Source organism: Ranitomeya variabilis, chromosome 2, assembly GCF_051348905.1.
Source record: "Ranitomeya variabilis isolate aRanVar5 chromosome 2, aRanVar5.hap1, whole genome shotgun sequence".
Taxonomy (NCBI): domain Eukaryota; kingdom Metazoa; phylum Chordata; class Amphibia; order Anura; family Dendrobatidae; genus Ranitomeya; species Ranitomeya variabilis.
The window spans coordinates 689,976,371-689,994,505 of NC_135233.1; the positions used below are offsets into that span (position 1 = coordinate 689,976,371).

Below are 18,135 nucleotides of genomic sequence, written 5' to 3' on the forward strand. Positions count from 1 at the left end.
TTTATGCTTTAATAGAACATATATCAATGACTTTTCACAAAGGAAAACACCTTCTCATACCCCACCATACCCGATAAAATAAAAAAGCTTATACCCACCTCCTGTGCCGGTGATATTCTCACGGTATCAGCACTCACGGGGCTCTTGTGCATTTGCATGACACGTGGTGCCCTGCGCCCAATCACTGTCACTTTAGACAAATTAAATGTGGAGAGGAAGTCTGGGATCAGCTGCAGCCTGGACTTCTTCCTCATGTGCAATTTGTCAGAAGGTGGGACAGTGATGCCAACACTGATTGGGTGCCAGGGTCACGTGCCACAACAACGGCACAGGAGCCCTGGGGAGAGCGAGTGCCAACATCAAGGGAACGGTGCCGGCATGGGAGGTGAGTGTGAGCTATTTTATTTTATCCGGGCCAAGCGTGGCATATGACAAGGAATTGTCCAAGTAGTGGACAACTTCTTTAAGTCTGCAGGCTACGTGACTACAATATACAGACATTACCTTAAACTGCTTAATCCAGGAAGGCCACCAAAATAGATTTTCTCATCAGATTTTAGGTTAAGGCCAAAATTACTTCCTGTTGATATAGCAGTTACTTTTTCCTCTTCATTTGAATCTATGTCCACAATCGAGAAATTGGCTGGAAAATAATAATTACAATATAAATAATAAGTGGTTGAATAAAACTTGGGCATCAAGCAGTTAATCAAATCTGATGAAAAGGATATAAAAAAATCTATAGTATAATTACATTTACTATCATTGGATCAAATAACTTTCCTAGACTTAAAAAGTAAAAGACCTTTTAGTATACAAACCACTGAAATTCTTGTACTGTCCCTCTACCTGTAGTCCTTATCAGTTCCGTATATTTATTGTATTGCTTAAAGGCATGGTCTGGTTTTAAACTTCAAGTCAGCAAGCACTCTATGTGACTGCAGACTTGTTAATCCTCACATCGAAGGCATTGTGTGTTGTGAGGATTCTCCGTGGCTGGTGTCAGCCGCGGGCGGTCATATGACCGCAAGTATGTGATATATAAACTCCCGACCATATTCGGTCTAAATGGCTGTAGCCTTGTCTAGTCTGAATGTGGCAAGAAGTATTTATGTCGCATAATTGCGGTCACATGAGCACCTGCTCCTGGCAGTGTGAGGATATAAAAGTTTGCAGTCACATAGAGTGACTGCAGACTTGTGGCTTAACACAGGACAGCCCCTTTAATTATTAGTCACTAATTGTTTTTATGACAGCCATTGGGTGATATTGCATTGTGACATTTCAACATTTTAATAGAAATACATGGAACCAGTGAAAATTTAAGAAGACTAGTGGCAGAAGAATTGCAGAAAGAATTATACTATTTCTTTTTCTACTTCTTTCAGGTTACAGAACGGTTTTAACTTTAATATTAAAATTATTAAAATTGATTGAAGTGTCCCTTACTAGAATAGGTTGCTCTGTATTACAAAAAATGGAAGATTTTGTAGAGAAACACTGTTACTCCTGTCAATGTGTTTTGATGGGTCTGTAATGGAGCAGTAACGGAGTGAATAGGTCTGAGCCTCAAAGTCACACACAACCTATGGATGGTGTTTTTACAAAAAAACAGTCAGGATTTCTAATCCTGAAAACTAGGGTTGAGCGAAACGGGTCGATCATTTTCAAAAGTCGCCGACTTTTGGCTAAGTCGGCGTCTCATGAAACCCGATCCGACCCCTGTGCTTGTCGGCCATGCGGTACGCGACTTTCGCGCCAAAGTCGCGTTTCAATGACGCGAAAAGCGCCATTTCTCAGCCAATGAAGGTGAACGCAGAGTGTGGGCAGCGTGATGACATAGATCCTGGTCCCCACCATCTTAGAGAAGGGCATTGCAGTGATTGGCTTGCTGTCTGCGGCGTCACAGGGGCTATAAAGGGGCGTTCCCGCCGACCGCCATCTTACTGCTGCTGATCTGAGCTTAGGGACAGGTTGCTGCCGCTTCATCAGAAGCAGGGAGAGCGTTAGGCAGGGTCCACTAACCACCAAACCGCTTGTGCTGCAGCGATTTCCACTGTCCAACACCACCTTCGGTGTGCAGGGACTGTGGAAGCTATTTTTTTTTTTTTTTCCCCTCAGCGCTGTAGCTCATTGGGCTGCCCTAGAAGGCTCCGTGATAGCTGTATTGCTGTGTGTACGCCACTGTGGAAACCAACTGCTTTTTTCAAAGCACATATCCTCTTGTTCCTTCCTTTCTGCACAGCTATCTTTTCTGTTTTTCCACACTTTTTATTTAATTTGTGCATCAGTCCACTCCTATTGCTGCCTGCCATACCTGGCTTACATTACTGCAGGGAGATAGTAATTGTAGGACAGTTTTTTTTTTTTTTTTGTTTTTTTTTTTTGTGGGAGATTAAGATTGGCATTTCTGCTACAGTGCCATCCCTGTGTGTGCCATCTCTCACTGAGTGGGCCATAGAAAGCCTATTTATTTTTTCCGTGATTTGTGTTCTAAAATCTACCTCAACACAAAAACAGTACATCAATCAGTGGGAGAAAAATATTGGCCTCAGTCAGGGCTTGTGTGCCACTGCTGTGTGTGCTATCTCTCATTCAGTGGGCTATAGCAAGCCTATTTTTTTTTTTTTTTTTTTAATATTATTTGGTTTCTAATTCTCCCTGAAAAAAAAAAAAAAAACCTAAAAAAACAGTGGGAGAATAATATTGCCCTTTCAGCTTGTGTGCCAGTCTTGACTCCTGGGTGTGCCACCTCTCTCCCTCTCATTCAGTGGGCCATAGAAAGCCTATTTATTTATTTTTTAAAATATTATTGGGTTTCTAAAGTCTCCCTGAAAAAACAAAAAATACATAAAAAAACAGTGGGAGAGTAATATTGCCCTTTCAGCTTGTGTGCCAGTCTTGACTCCTGGGTGTGCCACCTCTCTCCCTTTCATTCAGTGGGCCATAGAAAGCCTATTTATTTTTTCCGTGATTTGTGTTCTAAAATCTACCTCAACACAAAAACACTACATCAATCAGTGGGAGAAAAATATTGGCCTCAGTCAGGGCTTGTGTGCCACTGCTGTGTGTGCTATCTCTCATTCAGTGGGCTATAGCAAGCCTATTTTTTTTTTTTTTTTTTTTTTTTTAATATTATTTGGTTTCTAAAGTCTCCCTGAAAAAAAAAAAAAAACATAAAAAAACAGTGGGAGAGTAATATTGCCCTTTCAGCTTGTGTGCCAGTCTTGACTCCTGGGTGTGCCACCTCTCTCCCTTTCATTCAGTGGGCCATAGAAAGCCTATTTATTTTTTCCGTGATTTGTGTTCTAAAATCTACCTCAACACAAAAACACTACATCAATCAGTGGGAGAAAAATATTGGCCTCAGTCAGGGCTTGTGTGCCACTGCTGTGTGTGCTATCTCTCATTCAGTGGGCTATAGCAAGCCTATTTTTTTTTTTTTTTTTTTTTTTAATATTATTTGGTTTCTAAAGTCTCCCTGAAAAAAAAAAAAAAACATAAAAAAACAGTGGGAGAGTAATATTGCCCTTTCAGCTTGTGTGCCAGTCTTGACTCCTGGGTGTGCCACCTCTCTCCCTTTCATTCAGTGGGCCATAGAAAGCCTATTTATTTTTTGGTTTTTTTAATATTATTTGGTTTCTAAAGTCTCCCTGAAAATAAAAAAAAAAAATACATAAAAAAACAGTGGGAGAGTAATATTGCCATTTCAGCTTGTGTGCCAGTCTTGACTCCTGGGTGTGCCACCTCTCTCCCTCTCATTCAGTGGGCCATAGAAAGCCTTGTTTTTTTGTTTTTTTTTTAATATTATTTGGTTTCTAAAGTCTCCCTGAAAATAAAAAAAAAAAACATAAAAAAACAGTGGGAGAGTAATATTGCCATTTCAGCTTGTGTGCCAGTCTTGACTCCTGGGTGTGCCACCTCTCTCTCTAATTGTGGGCCATAGAAAGCCTATTTATTTTTTGGTTTTTTTAATATTATTTGGTTTCTAAAGTCTCCCTGAAAATAAAAAAAAAAAATACATAAAAAAACAGTGGGAGAGTAATATTGCCCTTTCAGCTTGTGTGCCAGTCTTGACTCCTGGGTGTGCCACCTCTCTCCCTTTCATTCAGTGGGCCATAGAAAGCCTATTTATTTTTTGGTTTTTTTAATATTATTTGGTTTCTAAAGTCTCCCTGAAAATAAAAAAAAAATACATAAAAAAACAGTGGGAGAGTAATATTGCCATTTCAGCTTGTGTGCCAGTCTTGACTCCTGGGTGTGCCACCTCTCTCTCTAATTGTGGGCCATAGAAAGCCTTTTTATTTTTTTCCTTCATTTGTGTTTTAAAATCTACCTCAACACAAAAACACTACATCAATCAGTGGGAGAAAAATATTGGCCTCAGTCAGGGCTTGTGTGCCACTGCTGTGTGTGCTATCTCTCATTCAGTGGGCTATAGCAAGCCTATTTTTTTTTTTTTTTTTAATATTATTTGGTTTCTAAAGTCTCCCTGAAAAAAAAAAAAAAACATAAAAAAACAGTGGGAGAGTAATATTGCCCTTTCAGCTTGTGTGCCAGTCTTGACTCCTGGGTGTGCCACCTCTCTCCCTTTCATTCAGTGGGCCATAGAAAGCCTATTTATTTTTTGGTTTTTTTAATATTATTTGGTTTCTAAAGTCTCCCTGAAAATAAAAAAAAAAAATACATAAAAAAACAGTGGGAGAGTAATATTGCCATTTCAGCTTGTGTGCCAGTCTTGACTCCTGGGTGTGCCACCTCTCTCCCTCTCATTCAGTGGGCCATAGAAAGCCTTGTTTTTTTGTTTTTTTTTTAATATTATTTGGTTTCTAAAGTCTCCCTGAAAATAAAAAAAAAAAACATAAAAAAACAGTGGGAGAGTAATATTGCCATTTCAGCTTGTGTGCCAGTCTTGACTCCTGGGTGTGCCACCTCTCTCTCTAATTGTGGGCCATAGAAAGCCTATTTATTTTTTGGTTTTTTTAATATTATTTGGTTTCTAAAGTCTCCCTGAAAATAAAAAAAAAAAATACATAAAAAAACAGTGGGAGAGTAATATTGCCCTTTCAGCTTGTGTGCCAGTCTTGACTCCTGGGTGTGCCACCTCTCTCCCTTTCATTCAGTGGGCCATAGAAAGCCTATTTATTTTTTGGTTTTTTTAATATTATTTGGTTTCTAAAGTCTCCCTGAAAATAAAAAAAAAAAATACATAAAAAAACAGTGGGAGAGTAATATTGCCATTTCAGCTTGTGTGCCAGTCTTGACTCCTGGGTGTGCCACCTCTCTCCCTCTCATTCAGTGGGCCATAGAAAGCCTTGTTTTTTTGTTTTTTTTTTAATATTATTTGGTTTCTAAAGTCTCCCTGAAAATAAAAAAAAAAAACATAAAAAAACAGTGGGAGAGTAATATTGCCATTTCAGCTTGTGTGCCAGTCTTGACTCCTGGGTGTGCCACCTCTCTCTCTAATTGTGGGCCATAGAAAGCCTATTTATTTTTTGGTTTTTTTAATATTATTTGGTTTCTAAAGTCTCCCTGAAAATAAAAAAAAAAAATACATAAAAAAACAGTGGGAGAGTAATATTGCCCTTTCAGCTTGTGTGCCAGTCTTGACTCCTGGGTGTGCCACCTCTCTCCCTTTCATTCAGTGGGCCATAGAAAGCCTATTTATTTTTTGGTTTTTTTAATATTATTTGGTTTCTAAAGTCTCCCTGAAAATAAAAAAAAAAAATACATAAAAAAACAGTGGGAGAGTAATATTGCCATTTCAGCTTGTGTGCCAGTCTTGACTCCTGGGTGTGCCACCTCTCTCCCTCTCATTCAGTGGGCCATAGAAAGCCTTGTTTTTTTGTTTTTTTTTAATATTATTTGGTTTCTAAAGTCTCCCTGAAAATAAAAAAAAAAACATAAAAAAACAGTGGGAGAGTAATATTGCCATTTCAGCTTGTGTGCCAGTCTTGACTCCTGGGTGTGCCACCTCTCTCTCTAATTGTGGGCCATAGAAAGCCTATTTATTTTTTGGTTTTTTTAATATTATTTGGTTTCTAAAGTCTCCCTGAAAATAAAAAAAAAAAATACATAAAAAAACAGTGGGAGAGTAATATTGCCCTTTCAGCTTGTGTGCCAGTCTTGACTCCTGGGTGTGCCACCTCTCTCCCTTTCATTCAGTGGGCCATAGAAAGCCTATTTATTTTTTGGTTTTTTTAATATTATTTGGTTTCTAAAGTCTCCCTGAAAATAAAAAAAAAATACATAAAAAAACAGTGGGAGAGTAATATTGCCATTTCAGCTTGTGTGCCAGTCTTGACTCCTGGGTGTGCCACCTCTCTCTCTAATTGTGGGCCATAGAAAGCCTTTTTATTTTTTTCCTTCATTTGTGTTTTAAAATCAACCTCAACACAAAAACACTACATCAATCAGTGGGAGAAAAATATTGGCCTCAGTCAGGGCTTGTGTGCCACTCCTGTGCGTGCCATCTCTCATTCAGTGGGCCATAGAAAGCCTTGTTTTTTTGTTTTTTTTTTAAATATTATTTGGTTTCTAAAGTCTCACAGAGAAAAAAAAAAAAATAAATTAGGTGGGAGATTAATATTGACATTAGTGCTTGAGTGACAGTCCTGCGTGTGTGTCATCTCTGTGATTTGGTGTCACAGAAAACAGAGTGTGTAACATTGTGCCTGATTTTCCTTGTGGTCTCACCAACCTGTTAAGGGATATTGAAATCATACTGAAGTTATAGCTCACCGTGTAAGTTGTTTGACAGCAACAAATAAAGTTAGTTTGGTTACGATTTTTAAACAATGAGGAAGTCTGGTGCAAGAGGTCGTCGTGGGCGTTCATTGTCAGCTGGTAATGATGGTAGTGGTAGTGGAGCATCAGGTGGTCGTGGGGATAAAAATATTCCACCTAAGTCTGGAGCTGTGGAGCCAGTTTCGTCGTCAGGCTACACAAGGCCTCGAACGCTCTCTTTTCTGGGAGTAGGAAAACCGCTTTTAAAGGCTGAGCAGCAACAGCAAGTTTTGGCTTACATTGCAGACTCAGCCTCTAGCTCTTTTGCCTCCTCTTCCGAAACTGGTAAATGTAAAAGCAGCGCGTCGCTTGTGGATGTTCACGGTCAGGGACAAGTCGCTTCCTTGTCCTCCTCAGCAAAAACTACAACAAGAGAGAAGGATGCAGCAGGCGACACAACGGGTCACTCCATGGAGCTCTTTACACATACCGTCCCTGGCTTAGAAAGTGAAACATTTAACAGGCCATGCCCATTACAAGTAGATTCTGACATGGAGTGCACTGATGCACAGCCACAGCCAGAGTACTATGCTGCTCCTTTGACTCAGACCACCACATTGCCCTCTCAGGGTACAGATCCACAATCAGACCCTGATGAGACTATGTTGCCCCGCCACGAACGCTATACCACCGACCGACACAGTGACACAGACGAAGTTGCACACGAGCTCGAAGAGGAGGTAATAGATGACCCAGTTATTGACCCCGATTGGCAGCCATTGGGGGAACAGGGTGCAGGCGGCAGTAGTTCAGAAGCGGAGGTGGAGGAGGGGCCGCAGCAGGCATCAACATCGCAACAGGTTCCATCTGCCGGGCCCGTATCTGGCCCAAAACGCGTGTCAAAGCCAAAACCTGTTGGAGGACAGCGTGGCCATCCGGTTAAAGCTCAGTCTGCAATCCCTGAAAAGGGATCCGAGTCTAGGAAGAGTGCAGTCTGGCATTTTTTTAAACAACATCCAACTGATCAGCGCAAAGTCATCTGTCAAAAATGTTCAACTAGCTTAAGCAGAGGTCAGAATCTGAAAAGTCTAAATACTAGTTGCATGCATAGACACTTAACCACCATGCATTTTCAAGCCTGGACTAACTACCAAACGTCCCTTAAGGTTGTAGCACCCTCGGCCAATGAAGCTAGTCAGCAACGCAACATCCCTTCCGTCACTGTAAGGCCACCATTTTCCGCACCACCGGCAGTATCTGTGCAGGTTTCTTTGCCAGCCAAAAGCAGTCAGGGTCAGGGAATCACCAGTTTAGTAGGAGGAAATATTGCATCTAGGGCACCGGCGGAAACAATACCGTCTCCAACCGTCTCTCAGTCTGCCATGTACACCGGCACACCCGAAAGTTCCACGATCTCCTGCTCTCCAGTCCAGCTCACCCTACATGAGACTCTGGTTAGAAAAAGGAAGTACTTATCCTCGCATCCGCGTACACAGGGTTTTAACGCCCACATAGCTAGACTAATCTCGTTAGAGATGATGCCCTACCGTTTAGTTGAAAGCGAAGCTTTTAAAGCCCTGATGGAGTACGCTGAACCACGATACGAGCTACCTAGTCGACACTTTTTTTCCAGAAAAGCCATCCCAGCCCTGCACCAGCATGTTAAACAGCGCATCGTCCATGCACTTAGGCAATCTGTGAGTACAAAGGTGCACCTGACTACAGATGCATGGACCAGTAGGCATGGCCAGGGACGTTATGTGTCCATCACGGCACACTGGGTGAATGTGGTGGATGCAGGGTCCACAGGCGACATCAATTTAGGGACAGTTGTGCCTAGCCCACGGTCTAGGAAACAGTTGGCTGTAGGCGTTCGCACCCCCTCCTCCTCCTCCTCGTCCTCCTGCAGAAGCTACAGCTCTTCCACAGAACGCAGTCGGCCAACCACTCCATCGGCAGATGACACTGTTGCACACCAGTTGTCCCATTATGGGCCAGCTACTGCCAAGCGTCAGCAGGCTGTATTGGCTATGAAGTGTTTGGGCGACAACAGACACACCGCGGAAGTTCTGTCCGAGTTCTTGCAACAAGAAACGCAGTCGTGGCTGGGCACAGTAGATCTTGAGGCAGGCAAGGTAGTGAGTGATAACGGAAGGAATTTCATGGCTGCCATCTCCCTTTCCCAACTGAAACACATTCCTTGCCTGGCTCACACCTTAAACCTGGTGGTGCAGTGCTTATTGAAAACTTATCCTGGGTTCTCCGACCTGCTCCTCAAAGTGCGTGCACTTTGCTCACATATCCGACGTTCGCCTGTACACGCCAGCCGTATGCAGACCTATCAGCGGTCTTTGAACCTTCCCCAGCATCGCCTAATCATAGACGTTGCAACAAGGTGGAACTCAACACTGCACATGCTTCAGAGACTGTGCGAACAGAGGCGTGCTGTTATTTATTTGTGGGAGGATACACGGGCAGGCAGTAGGATGGCAGACATGGAGTTGTCAGGTGTGCAGTGGTCGAAGATACAAGACATGTGTCAAGTCCTTCAGTGTTTTGAGGAATGCACACGGCTGGTTAGTGCAGACAACGCCGTAATAAGCATGAGCATCCCCCTAATGCGTCTGCTGATGCAAAGTTTGACGCACATAAAGGAGCAGGCGTCTGCACCAGAGGAAGAGGGAAGCCTTGATGACAGTCAGCCATTGTCTGGTCAGGGCAGTGTACAGGACGAGGTAGCGGGCGAAGAGGAGGTGGAGGACGAGGAGGATGATGGGGATGAGTATATTTTTAATGCGGAAACTTTCACGGGGGCACAGGAAATTGGTTGCGTGTCACGGCCGGGTTCTGGTTTTTTGAGGGACACAAGTGACGTAGATTTGCCTGCAACTGCCCCTCAACCAATCACAACCGGAGATTTGACAACTGGAACTTTGGCCCACATGGCGGATTATGCCTTACGTATCCTAAAAAGGGACACACGCATTACGAAAATGATGAACGATGACGATTACTGGTTGGCCTGCCTCCTTGATCCACGCTATAAAGGCAAATTGCAAAATATTATGCCACATGAGAACTTGGAACTAATATTAGCAACCAAACAATCAACTCTTGTTGACCGTTTGCTTCAGGCATTCCCAGCACACAGCGCACGTGATCGTTCTCACACAAGCTCCAGGGGGCAGCAGACTAGGAGTGTTAGGGGTGCACACATCAGAAGTGGCGTTGGACAGAGGGGTTTTCTGACCAGGTTGTGGAGTGATTTTGCTATGACCGCAGACAGGACAGGTACTGCTGCATCAATTGAAAGTGACAGGAGACAACATTTGTCCAGTATGGTTACTAACTATTTTTCATCCCTTATCGATGTTCTCCCTCAACCGTCATTCCCATTTGATTACTGGGCCTCCAAATTAGACACCTGGCCAGAATTGGCAGAATATGCATTGCAGGAGCTTGCTTGCCCGGCAGCAAGTGTCCTATCAGAAAGAGTATTCAGTGCTGCAGGTTCAATATTAACCGAAAAAAGGACTCGTCTGGCTACCCAAAATGTTGACGATCTAACATTCATTAAAATGAACCACAACTGGATTTCGAAATCTTTTGCCCCACCTTGCCCGGCCGACACCTAGCTTTCCTATGAAAAGCTCTTGCCTGTGAATTACTTTTCTAATGTCTAATTTGCTGCAGCTGATTGTACAGCATACGACATGTTTACACCTCCCTAAATGGCAAAACTCCCCACACGGGGCCGTGGTATCGCGACTTGGCGCAAGCACCCGTGAGACTGCTGTTTGTCTGAAGAGGTGGGTGTGCTCGCTTTTGGTTGACGGCATTGCTACTGGGTCCCTCATAGTACAATGTAGTGTCTCTGGCGGTGGTGGTGCGCACCCAACGTCAGACACACCGTTGTAACATGAGGGGCCCTGGGGCGGTCCCGCCGGCCTCAAGAGAGTTCCCCCCTACCCCAGCTCAAAATGTGCTCTACCACGTGCAAAATTATGTCGCACAGCTCCACCAATCTTTAGTCTATTCGCTGACATCATTCAATGTCTGGCACTGACAATACAAATTTGTAGACATCTATGATGCAACTTAAAGTAGTCTGTGTCTGTGTCCTATATTGGCACCATTAAATAGTTACTGCCAAATTACAATGTCAGAAACTCAGTAGATGAGCCCACCCCTGTACCTAAGTATGCCACCTTTTTTTTTTGTTTTGGTTGTTTTGCGAGACATTAACATCTATTTATATTTTGGGAGTACTGGGACAGACACTCCTTGCACTACTCCTCCACTCACCACCAAGCTGCCTGTGTATCCATGTAACCGCTGTAAAACTGCCATGAGCCTATTGTTTGTTATTTTAGGCCTTTGATAGCCTGTCTGCGGTCCCTACTTTAAATACTCCTCCACTGACCACCAAGCTGCCTGCCCGTGTATCCATGTAACCGCTGTGAAACTGCCATGAGCCTATTGTTTGTTATGTTAGGCCTTTGATAGCCTGTCTGCGGTCCCTACTTTAAATACTCCTCCACTGACCAGACCACTGCTGCCCGTGTACCCCTGGAACCAATTATAAAGTGCCTACAGCCAGCCCATTTTCTTATGTTAGGCCTTTGAAGCCTGTCTGCGGTCCCTACTTTAAATACTCCTCCACTGACCAGACCACTGCTGCCCGTGTACCCCTGGAACCAATTATAAAGTGCCTACAGCCAGCCCATTTTCTTATGTTAGGCCTTTGAAGCCTTTCTGCGGTCCCTACTTTAAATACTCCTCCACTCACCACCACCAAGCTGCCTGCCCGTGTATCCATGTAACCGCTGTGAAACTGCCATGAGCCTATTGTTTGTTATTTTAGGCCTTTGATAGCCTGTCTGCGGTCCCTACTTTAAATACTCCTCCACTCACCACCAAGCTGCCTGCCCGTGTATCCATGTAACCGCTGTGAAACTGCCATCATGAGCCTATTGTTTGTTATGTTAGGCCTTTGATAGCCTGTCTGCGGTCCCTACTTTAAATACTCCTCCACTGACCAGACCACTGCTGCCCGTGTACCCCTGGAACCAATTATAAAGTGCCTACAGCCAGCCCATTTTCTTATGTTAGGCCTTTGATAGCCTGTGTGCGGTCCCTACTTTAAATACTCCTCCACTCACCACCAAGCTGCCTGCCCGTGTATCCATGTAACCGCTGTGAAACTGCCATCATGAGCCTATTGTTTGTTATGTTAGGCCTTTGATAGCCTGTCTGCGGTCCCTACTTTAAATACTCCTCCACTGACCAGACCACTGCTGCCCGTGTACCCCTGGAACCAATTATAAAGTGCCTACAGCCAGCCCATTTTCTTATGTTAGGCCTTTGAAGCCTGTCTGCGGTCCCTACTTTAAATACTCCTCCACTCACCACCACCAAGCTGCCTGCCCGTGTATCCATGTAACCGCTGTGAAACTGCCATGAGCCTATTGTTTGTTATTTTAGGCCTTTGATAGCCTGTGTGCGGTCCCTACTTTAAATACTCCTCCACTCACCACCAAGCTGCCTGCCCGTGTATCCATGTAACCGCTGTGAAACTGCCATGAGCCTATTGTTTGTTATTTTAGGCCTTTGATAGCCTGTCTGCGGTCCCTACTTTAAATACTCCTCCACTCACCACCAAGCTGCCTGTGTATCCATGTAACCGCTGTAAAACTGCCATGAGCCTATTGTTTGTTATTTTAGGCCTTTGATAGCCTGTCTGCGGTCCCTACTTTAAATACTCCTCCACTGACCAGACCACTGCTGCCCGTGTACCCCTGGAACCAATTATAAAGTGCCTACAGCCAGCCCATTTTCTTATGTTAGGCCTTTGAAGCCTGTCTGCGGTCCCTACTTTAAATACTCCTCCACTCACCACCACCAAGCTGCCTGCCCGTGTATCCATGTAACCGCTGTGAAACTGCCATGAGCCTATTGTTTGTTATTTTAGGCCTTTGATAGCCTGTCTGCGGTCCCTACTTTAAATACTCCTCCACTCACCACCAAGCTGCCTGCCCGTGTATCCATGTAACCGCTGTGAAACTGCCATCATGAGCCTATTGTTTGTTATGTTAGGCCTTTGATAGCCTGTCTGCGGTCCCTACTTTAAATACTCCTCCACTGACCAGACCACTGCTGCCCGTGTACCCCTGGAACCAATTATAAAGTGCCTACAGCCAGCCCATTTTCTTATGTTAGGCCTTTGAAGCCTGTCTGCGGTCCCTACTTTAAATACTCCTCCACTCACCACCACCAAGCTGCCTGCCCGTGTATCCATGTAACCGCTGTGAAACTGCCATGAGCCTATTGTTTGTTATTTTAGGCCTTTGATAGCCTGTGTGCGGTCCCTACTTTAAATACTCCTCCACTCACCACCAAGCTGCCTGCCCGTGTATCCATGTAACCGCTGTGAAACTGCCATGAGCCTATTGTTTGTTATTTTAGGCCTTTGATAGCCTGTGTGCGGTCCCTACTTTAAATACTCCTCCACTCACCACCAAGCTGCCTGCCCGTGTATCCATGTAACCGCTGTGAAACTGCCATGAGCCTATTGTTTGTTATGTTAGGCCTTTGATAGCCTGTCTGCGGTCCCTACTTTAAATACTCCTCCACTGACCAGACCACTGCTGCCCGTGTACCCCTGGAACCAATTATAAAGTGCCTACAGCCAGCCCATTTTCTTATGTTAGGCCTTTGAAGCCTGTCTGCGGTCCCTACTTTAAATACTCCTCCACTGACCAGACCACTGCTGCCCGTGTACCCCTGGAACCAATTATAAAGTGCCTACAGCCAGCCCATTTTCTTATGTTAGGCCTTTGAAGCCTGTCTGCGGTCCCTACTTTAAATACTCCTCCACTGACCAGACCACTGCTGCCCGTGTACCCCTGGAACCAATTATAAAGTGCCTACAGCCAGCCCATTTTCTTATGTTAGGCCTTTGAAGCCTGTCTGCGGTCCCTACTTTAAATACTCCTCCACTGACCAGACCACTGCTGCCCGTGTACCCCTGGAACCAATTATAAAGTGCCTACAGCCAGCCCATTTTCTTATGTTAGGCCTTTGAAGCCTGTCTGCGGTCCCTACTTTAAATACTCCTCCACTGACCAGACCACTGCTGCCCGTGTACCCCTGGAACCAATTATAAAGTGCCTACAGCCAGCCCATTTTCTTATGTTAGGCCTTTGAAGCCTGTCTGCGGTCCCTACTTTAAATACTCCTCCACTCACCACCACCAAGCTGCCTGCCCGTCTATCCATGTAACCGCTGTAAAACTGCAATGAGCCTATTGTTTGTTATTTTAGGCCTTTGATAGCCTGTCTGCGGCCCCTACTTGCAATACTCCTCCACTGACCACAATGCTGCCTGGAGTGCCTGCCTGTGTATCCATGTAACCGATGTAAAACTGCCATGACTGCCTACTGTTTGTTATTTTAGGCCTTTGATAGCCTGTCTGCAGCCCCTACTTGCAATACTCCTCCACTGACCACACCAATGCTGCCCGTGTACCCCTGGAACCTATTTAAAAGTTCATAGAGCCTAGTTATATATTTTATTTACTATTAATAAGGCCATGATGGACTACGCTGTACCACGCTACAAGCTAACCAGTCGACACTTCTTTTGCGAGAAAAGCCATCCCAACCCTCCACCAGCATGTAGAAGACCGCATTGTCCATGCACTCTGGCAATCTGTGAGTACAAAGGTGCACCTGACAACAGACGCATGGACCTGTAGGCATGGCCACGGAAGATTACGTGTCCATTACGGCGCAATGGGTTAATGTGGTGGATGCATGGTCCACAGGGGACAGCCTACTAAGTCTGTCTGCAGTCCCTAATTCAAATTGTGCTCCACTGTCTAAATCGGAACTTCCACCTTCTGGCTTTCGGCCTATAGTATCAGAAATTAAACTGCATTTGGCCTTCAACTTTGGTTAGGGCCTACTAACGGCTTCTGCCCCTCCCTGGTGTTGCCCTCAACTAAATAAAGCTGAGCTTCAACCTTCTGCTCCAAATTACCATTTTGAAAAATGCAATAGGCTTTTCAGGCCTACTAAAGGAGTCTGTCTGTGTGCCCCTCCCTGGTGTTGTCCTCAACTAAATAAAGCTGAGCTTCAACCTTCCGGCTCTCATTATGTGGTTTTAAAAAAAAAAAAGGTGGTTAGGGCCTACTAACGGCTTCTGCCCCTCCCTGGTGTTGTCCTCAACTAAATAAAGCTGAGCTTCAACCTTCCGGCTCTCATTATGTGGTTTTAAAAAAAAAAAAGGTGGTTAGGGCCTACTAACGGCTTCTGCCCCTCCCTGGTGTTGTCCTCAACTAAATAAAGCTGAGCTTCAACCTTCCGGCTCTCATTATGTGGTTTTAAAAAAAAAAAAGGTGGTTAGGGCCTACTAACGGCTTCTGCCCCTCCCTGGTGTTGTCCTCAACTAAATAAAGCTGAGCTTCAACCTTCCGGCTCTCATTATGTGGTTTTAAAAAAAAAAAAGGTGGTTAGGGCCTACTAACGGCTTCTGCCCCTCCCTGGTGTTGTCCTCAACTAAATAAAGCTGAGCTTCAACCTTCCGGCTCTCATTATGTGGTTTTAAAAAAAAAAAAGGTGGTTAGGGCCTACTAACGGCTTCTGCCCCTCCCTGGTGTTGTCCTCAACTAAATAAAGCTGAGCTTCAACCTTCCGGCTCTCATTATGTGGTTTTAAAAAAAAAAAAGGTGGTTAGGGCCTACTAACGGCTTCTGCCCCTCCCTGGTGTTGTCCTCAACTAAATAAAGCTGAGCTTCAACCTTCCGGCTCTCATTATGTGGTTTTAAAAAAAAAAAAGGTGGTTAGGGCCTACTAACGGCTTCTGCCCCTCCCTGGTGTTGTCCTCAACTAAATAAAGCTGAGCTTCAACCTTCCGGCTCTCATTATGTGGTTTTAAAAAAAAAAAAGGTGGTTAGGGCCTACTAACGGCTTCTGCCCCTCCCTGGTGTTGTCCTCAACTAAATAAAGCTGAGCTTCAACCTTCCGGCTCTCATTATGTGGTTTTAAAAAAAAAAAAGGTGGTTAGGGCCTACTAACGGCTTCTGCCCCTCCCTGGTGTTGTCCTCAACTAAATAAAGCTGAGCTTCAACCTTCCGGCTCTCATTATGTGGTTTTAAAAAAAAAAAAGGTGGTTAGGGCCTACTAACGGCTTCTGCCCCTCCCTGGTGTTGTCCTCAACTAAATAAAGCTGAGCTTCAACCTTCCGGCTCTCATTATGTGGTTTTAAAAAAAAAAAAGGTGGTTAGGGCCTACTAACGGCTTCTGCCCCTCCCTGGTGTTGCCCTCAACTAAATAAAGCTGAGCTTCAACCTTCTGCTCCAAATTACCATTTTAAAAAATGCAATAGGCTTTTCCGGCCTACTAAAGGTGTCTGCCCCTCCCTGGTGTTGTCCTCAACTGAACAAAGCTGAGCTTCCACATTCTGGCTTTCGCCCTATACTATCAGATATTAAACTGCATTTGGCCTACTAGTGTGGTTAGGCCCTTGAAACAGTGTCTGCTGCTCTTGGGTTTGCTACTCCACTGAACAAAGCAATGCCGCCTGTTTAGTCCTGTTACCAATTTTGAACTGCATGTAGCCTACTTTATTCTTTGGCCCTATATCTGTTTCCTCCTCATCCTGCCCATTGCCCAGCCACTGCTAAATGAGTCTGCTGGTACATTGACCGAGACCACTACATTCCCCTTGTACTCTACACAGCCAGAATCTGTCCCTGCTGAAAGTAAGGTTCCCCTTCCCGCATGTTATACCACCTTACACAGGGACAAAGAGGAAGGTGCAGATGAAAGTGCAGGTTCCTTCATCAGGTGGGGGGGCATACTCGTTGGCGACGTCACTGGCACAGGGCCCCTCAGAGTACGCAAAAGTGTCGCTGCTGGTGGGAGGCGCCCCCGCCATGCAAACACACCGCCGTACTTTGAGGGGCCCTGTGCCAGTGGCAATGCGAACGAGTGGGCCCCCCCCCTGCTTGCTCAGGATCACAGCACTTGCAACTTTTAAATAATTACCTTTCCCTGCAACACCGCCGTGACGTAGTCCGCATTTCCTGGGCCCACGAAAAACTTGAGCCGGCCCTACTCCCCCCACAACTTTTGCCAAATGACCCCCAATTCCCTATGCCCAACTATTATTATAAAGTTAATTAAGATTGACAAGCTTCAGAAACAAGAATGGATGTTTTTGGCATTAAAATGGGCACTGTAGGTGTTTTCCTGGCCTCCACTCACTGCCGACTATGCTTCCCCATTGACTTGCATTGGGTTTCGTGTTTCGGTCGATCCCCGACTTTTAGCGATAATCGGCCGACTGCACTCGACTCGACTCTGGACAAAATCGGGTTTCCCAAAACCCTACTCGATCTTAAAAAAATGAAAGTCGCTCAACCCTACTGAAAACCCTTTTAACATCAAAACTGCATGACTACTAGCAATATGGGCCAACCTCTCCTCTTTTCTATGTGAAGACCATGATCAATTTGTCTTTGAGCAGACATTTGAATGTGATGGGACCATAATAAGTCATTTATAAGTATTTACTATTTTAATGTCAAATTTATACACATATACTTAATGTATATATATAAAATATCCCTTGGTTATATAAGGATTGTTTAGTAGGAACCAAAAATGTGTTGAAACTGCAAATGAGTTATCTTTGGAACTGGAGCACTGTATCCGGGCTCTGTAGAGCCACATCTTGATTTGAGTGAAGTTGCGCTTACGTAAAGAGGCTGTCCCATTTTCCAAGATCCTCTCCCAATATGTAGTATGTATAATAACAATAATATTAGCAAATACCTTCAATTAAAAATGTAGCATAATTTTTCTGATTCATTATGTCTCTTTCCTCATATCCATTGTTTCGACCACTAGCAACTAGCTAACTAACTGTCAATATATCAGTGGTTGTAACCATGGATACCCAAGATCCTGCAATGCCTGCAGATGAGGAAAGAGATATAGCGAATCAGAAAAGCTATACTACATTTCTAATTGGAGGTATTTGCGATGGAAGTACCTCTTTAAGTTACTAGCTAACCTTGGACATAACCATTTTCCAGTGCAGCAGCTGTAAATAGGCCCCACATGAAGAAATGCTATAAATACATGATTCTACATACCTTGTTTCTGTATTCTTGATAGGGTGAAAGATTTCCATTTTCCATCATTATGATTCTTGTTACTAACTGCAGAGGCAGTCCCCGATCCCAGATCATAGCTAACTTTTATACGCCCATCACTCAGCTCAACACTCATGAAATCTTTCTGTAAAAATAAAAAAAATCGAATAGCGAAGTAGTAAAGCAACAACGCATATATCTTTTATAGTTCTTTCACATAACAAATTCTGCTCTGAAGTGAATGAAAA

General features: G+C 44.3%; 1 protein-coding gene across 3 annotated transcripts in view; it reads right to left on the minus strand.

Moving 5' to 3' along the window:
- Window positions 1–18,135, minus strand: part of LAMA2 (laminin subunit alpha 2) — a 1,287,603-nt gene that overhangs the window by 120,749 nt on the left and 1,148,719 nt on the right. For all 3 annotated transcript variants that reach the window (XM_077289387.1, XM_077289386.1, XM_077289385.1), the window contains 2 exons: window positions 17,888–18,032; window positions 505–643 (listed from right to left, as the gene is read on the minus strand). In XM_077289387.1, coding sequence (XP_077145502.1) covers window positions 505–643; window positions 17,888–18,032 — 284 coding nt within the window. The remainder of the gene's footprint in view (window positions 1–504; window positions 644–17,887; window positions 18,033–18,135) is intronic.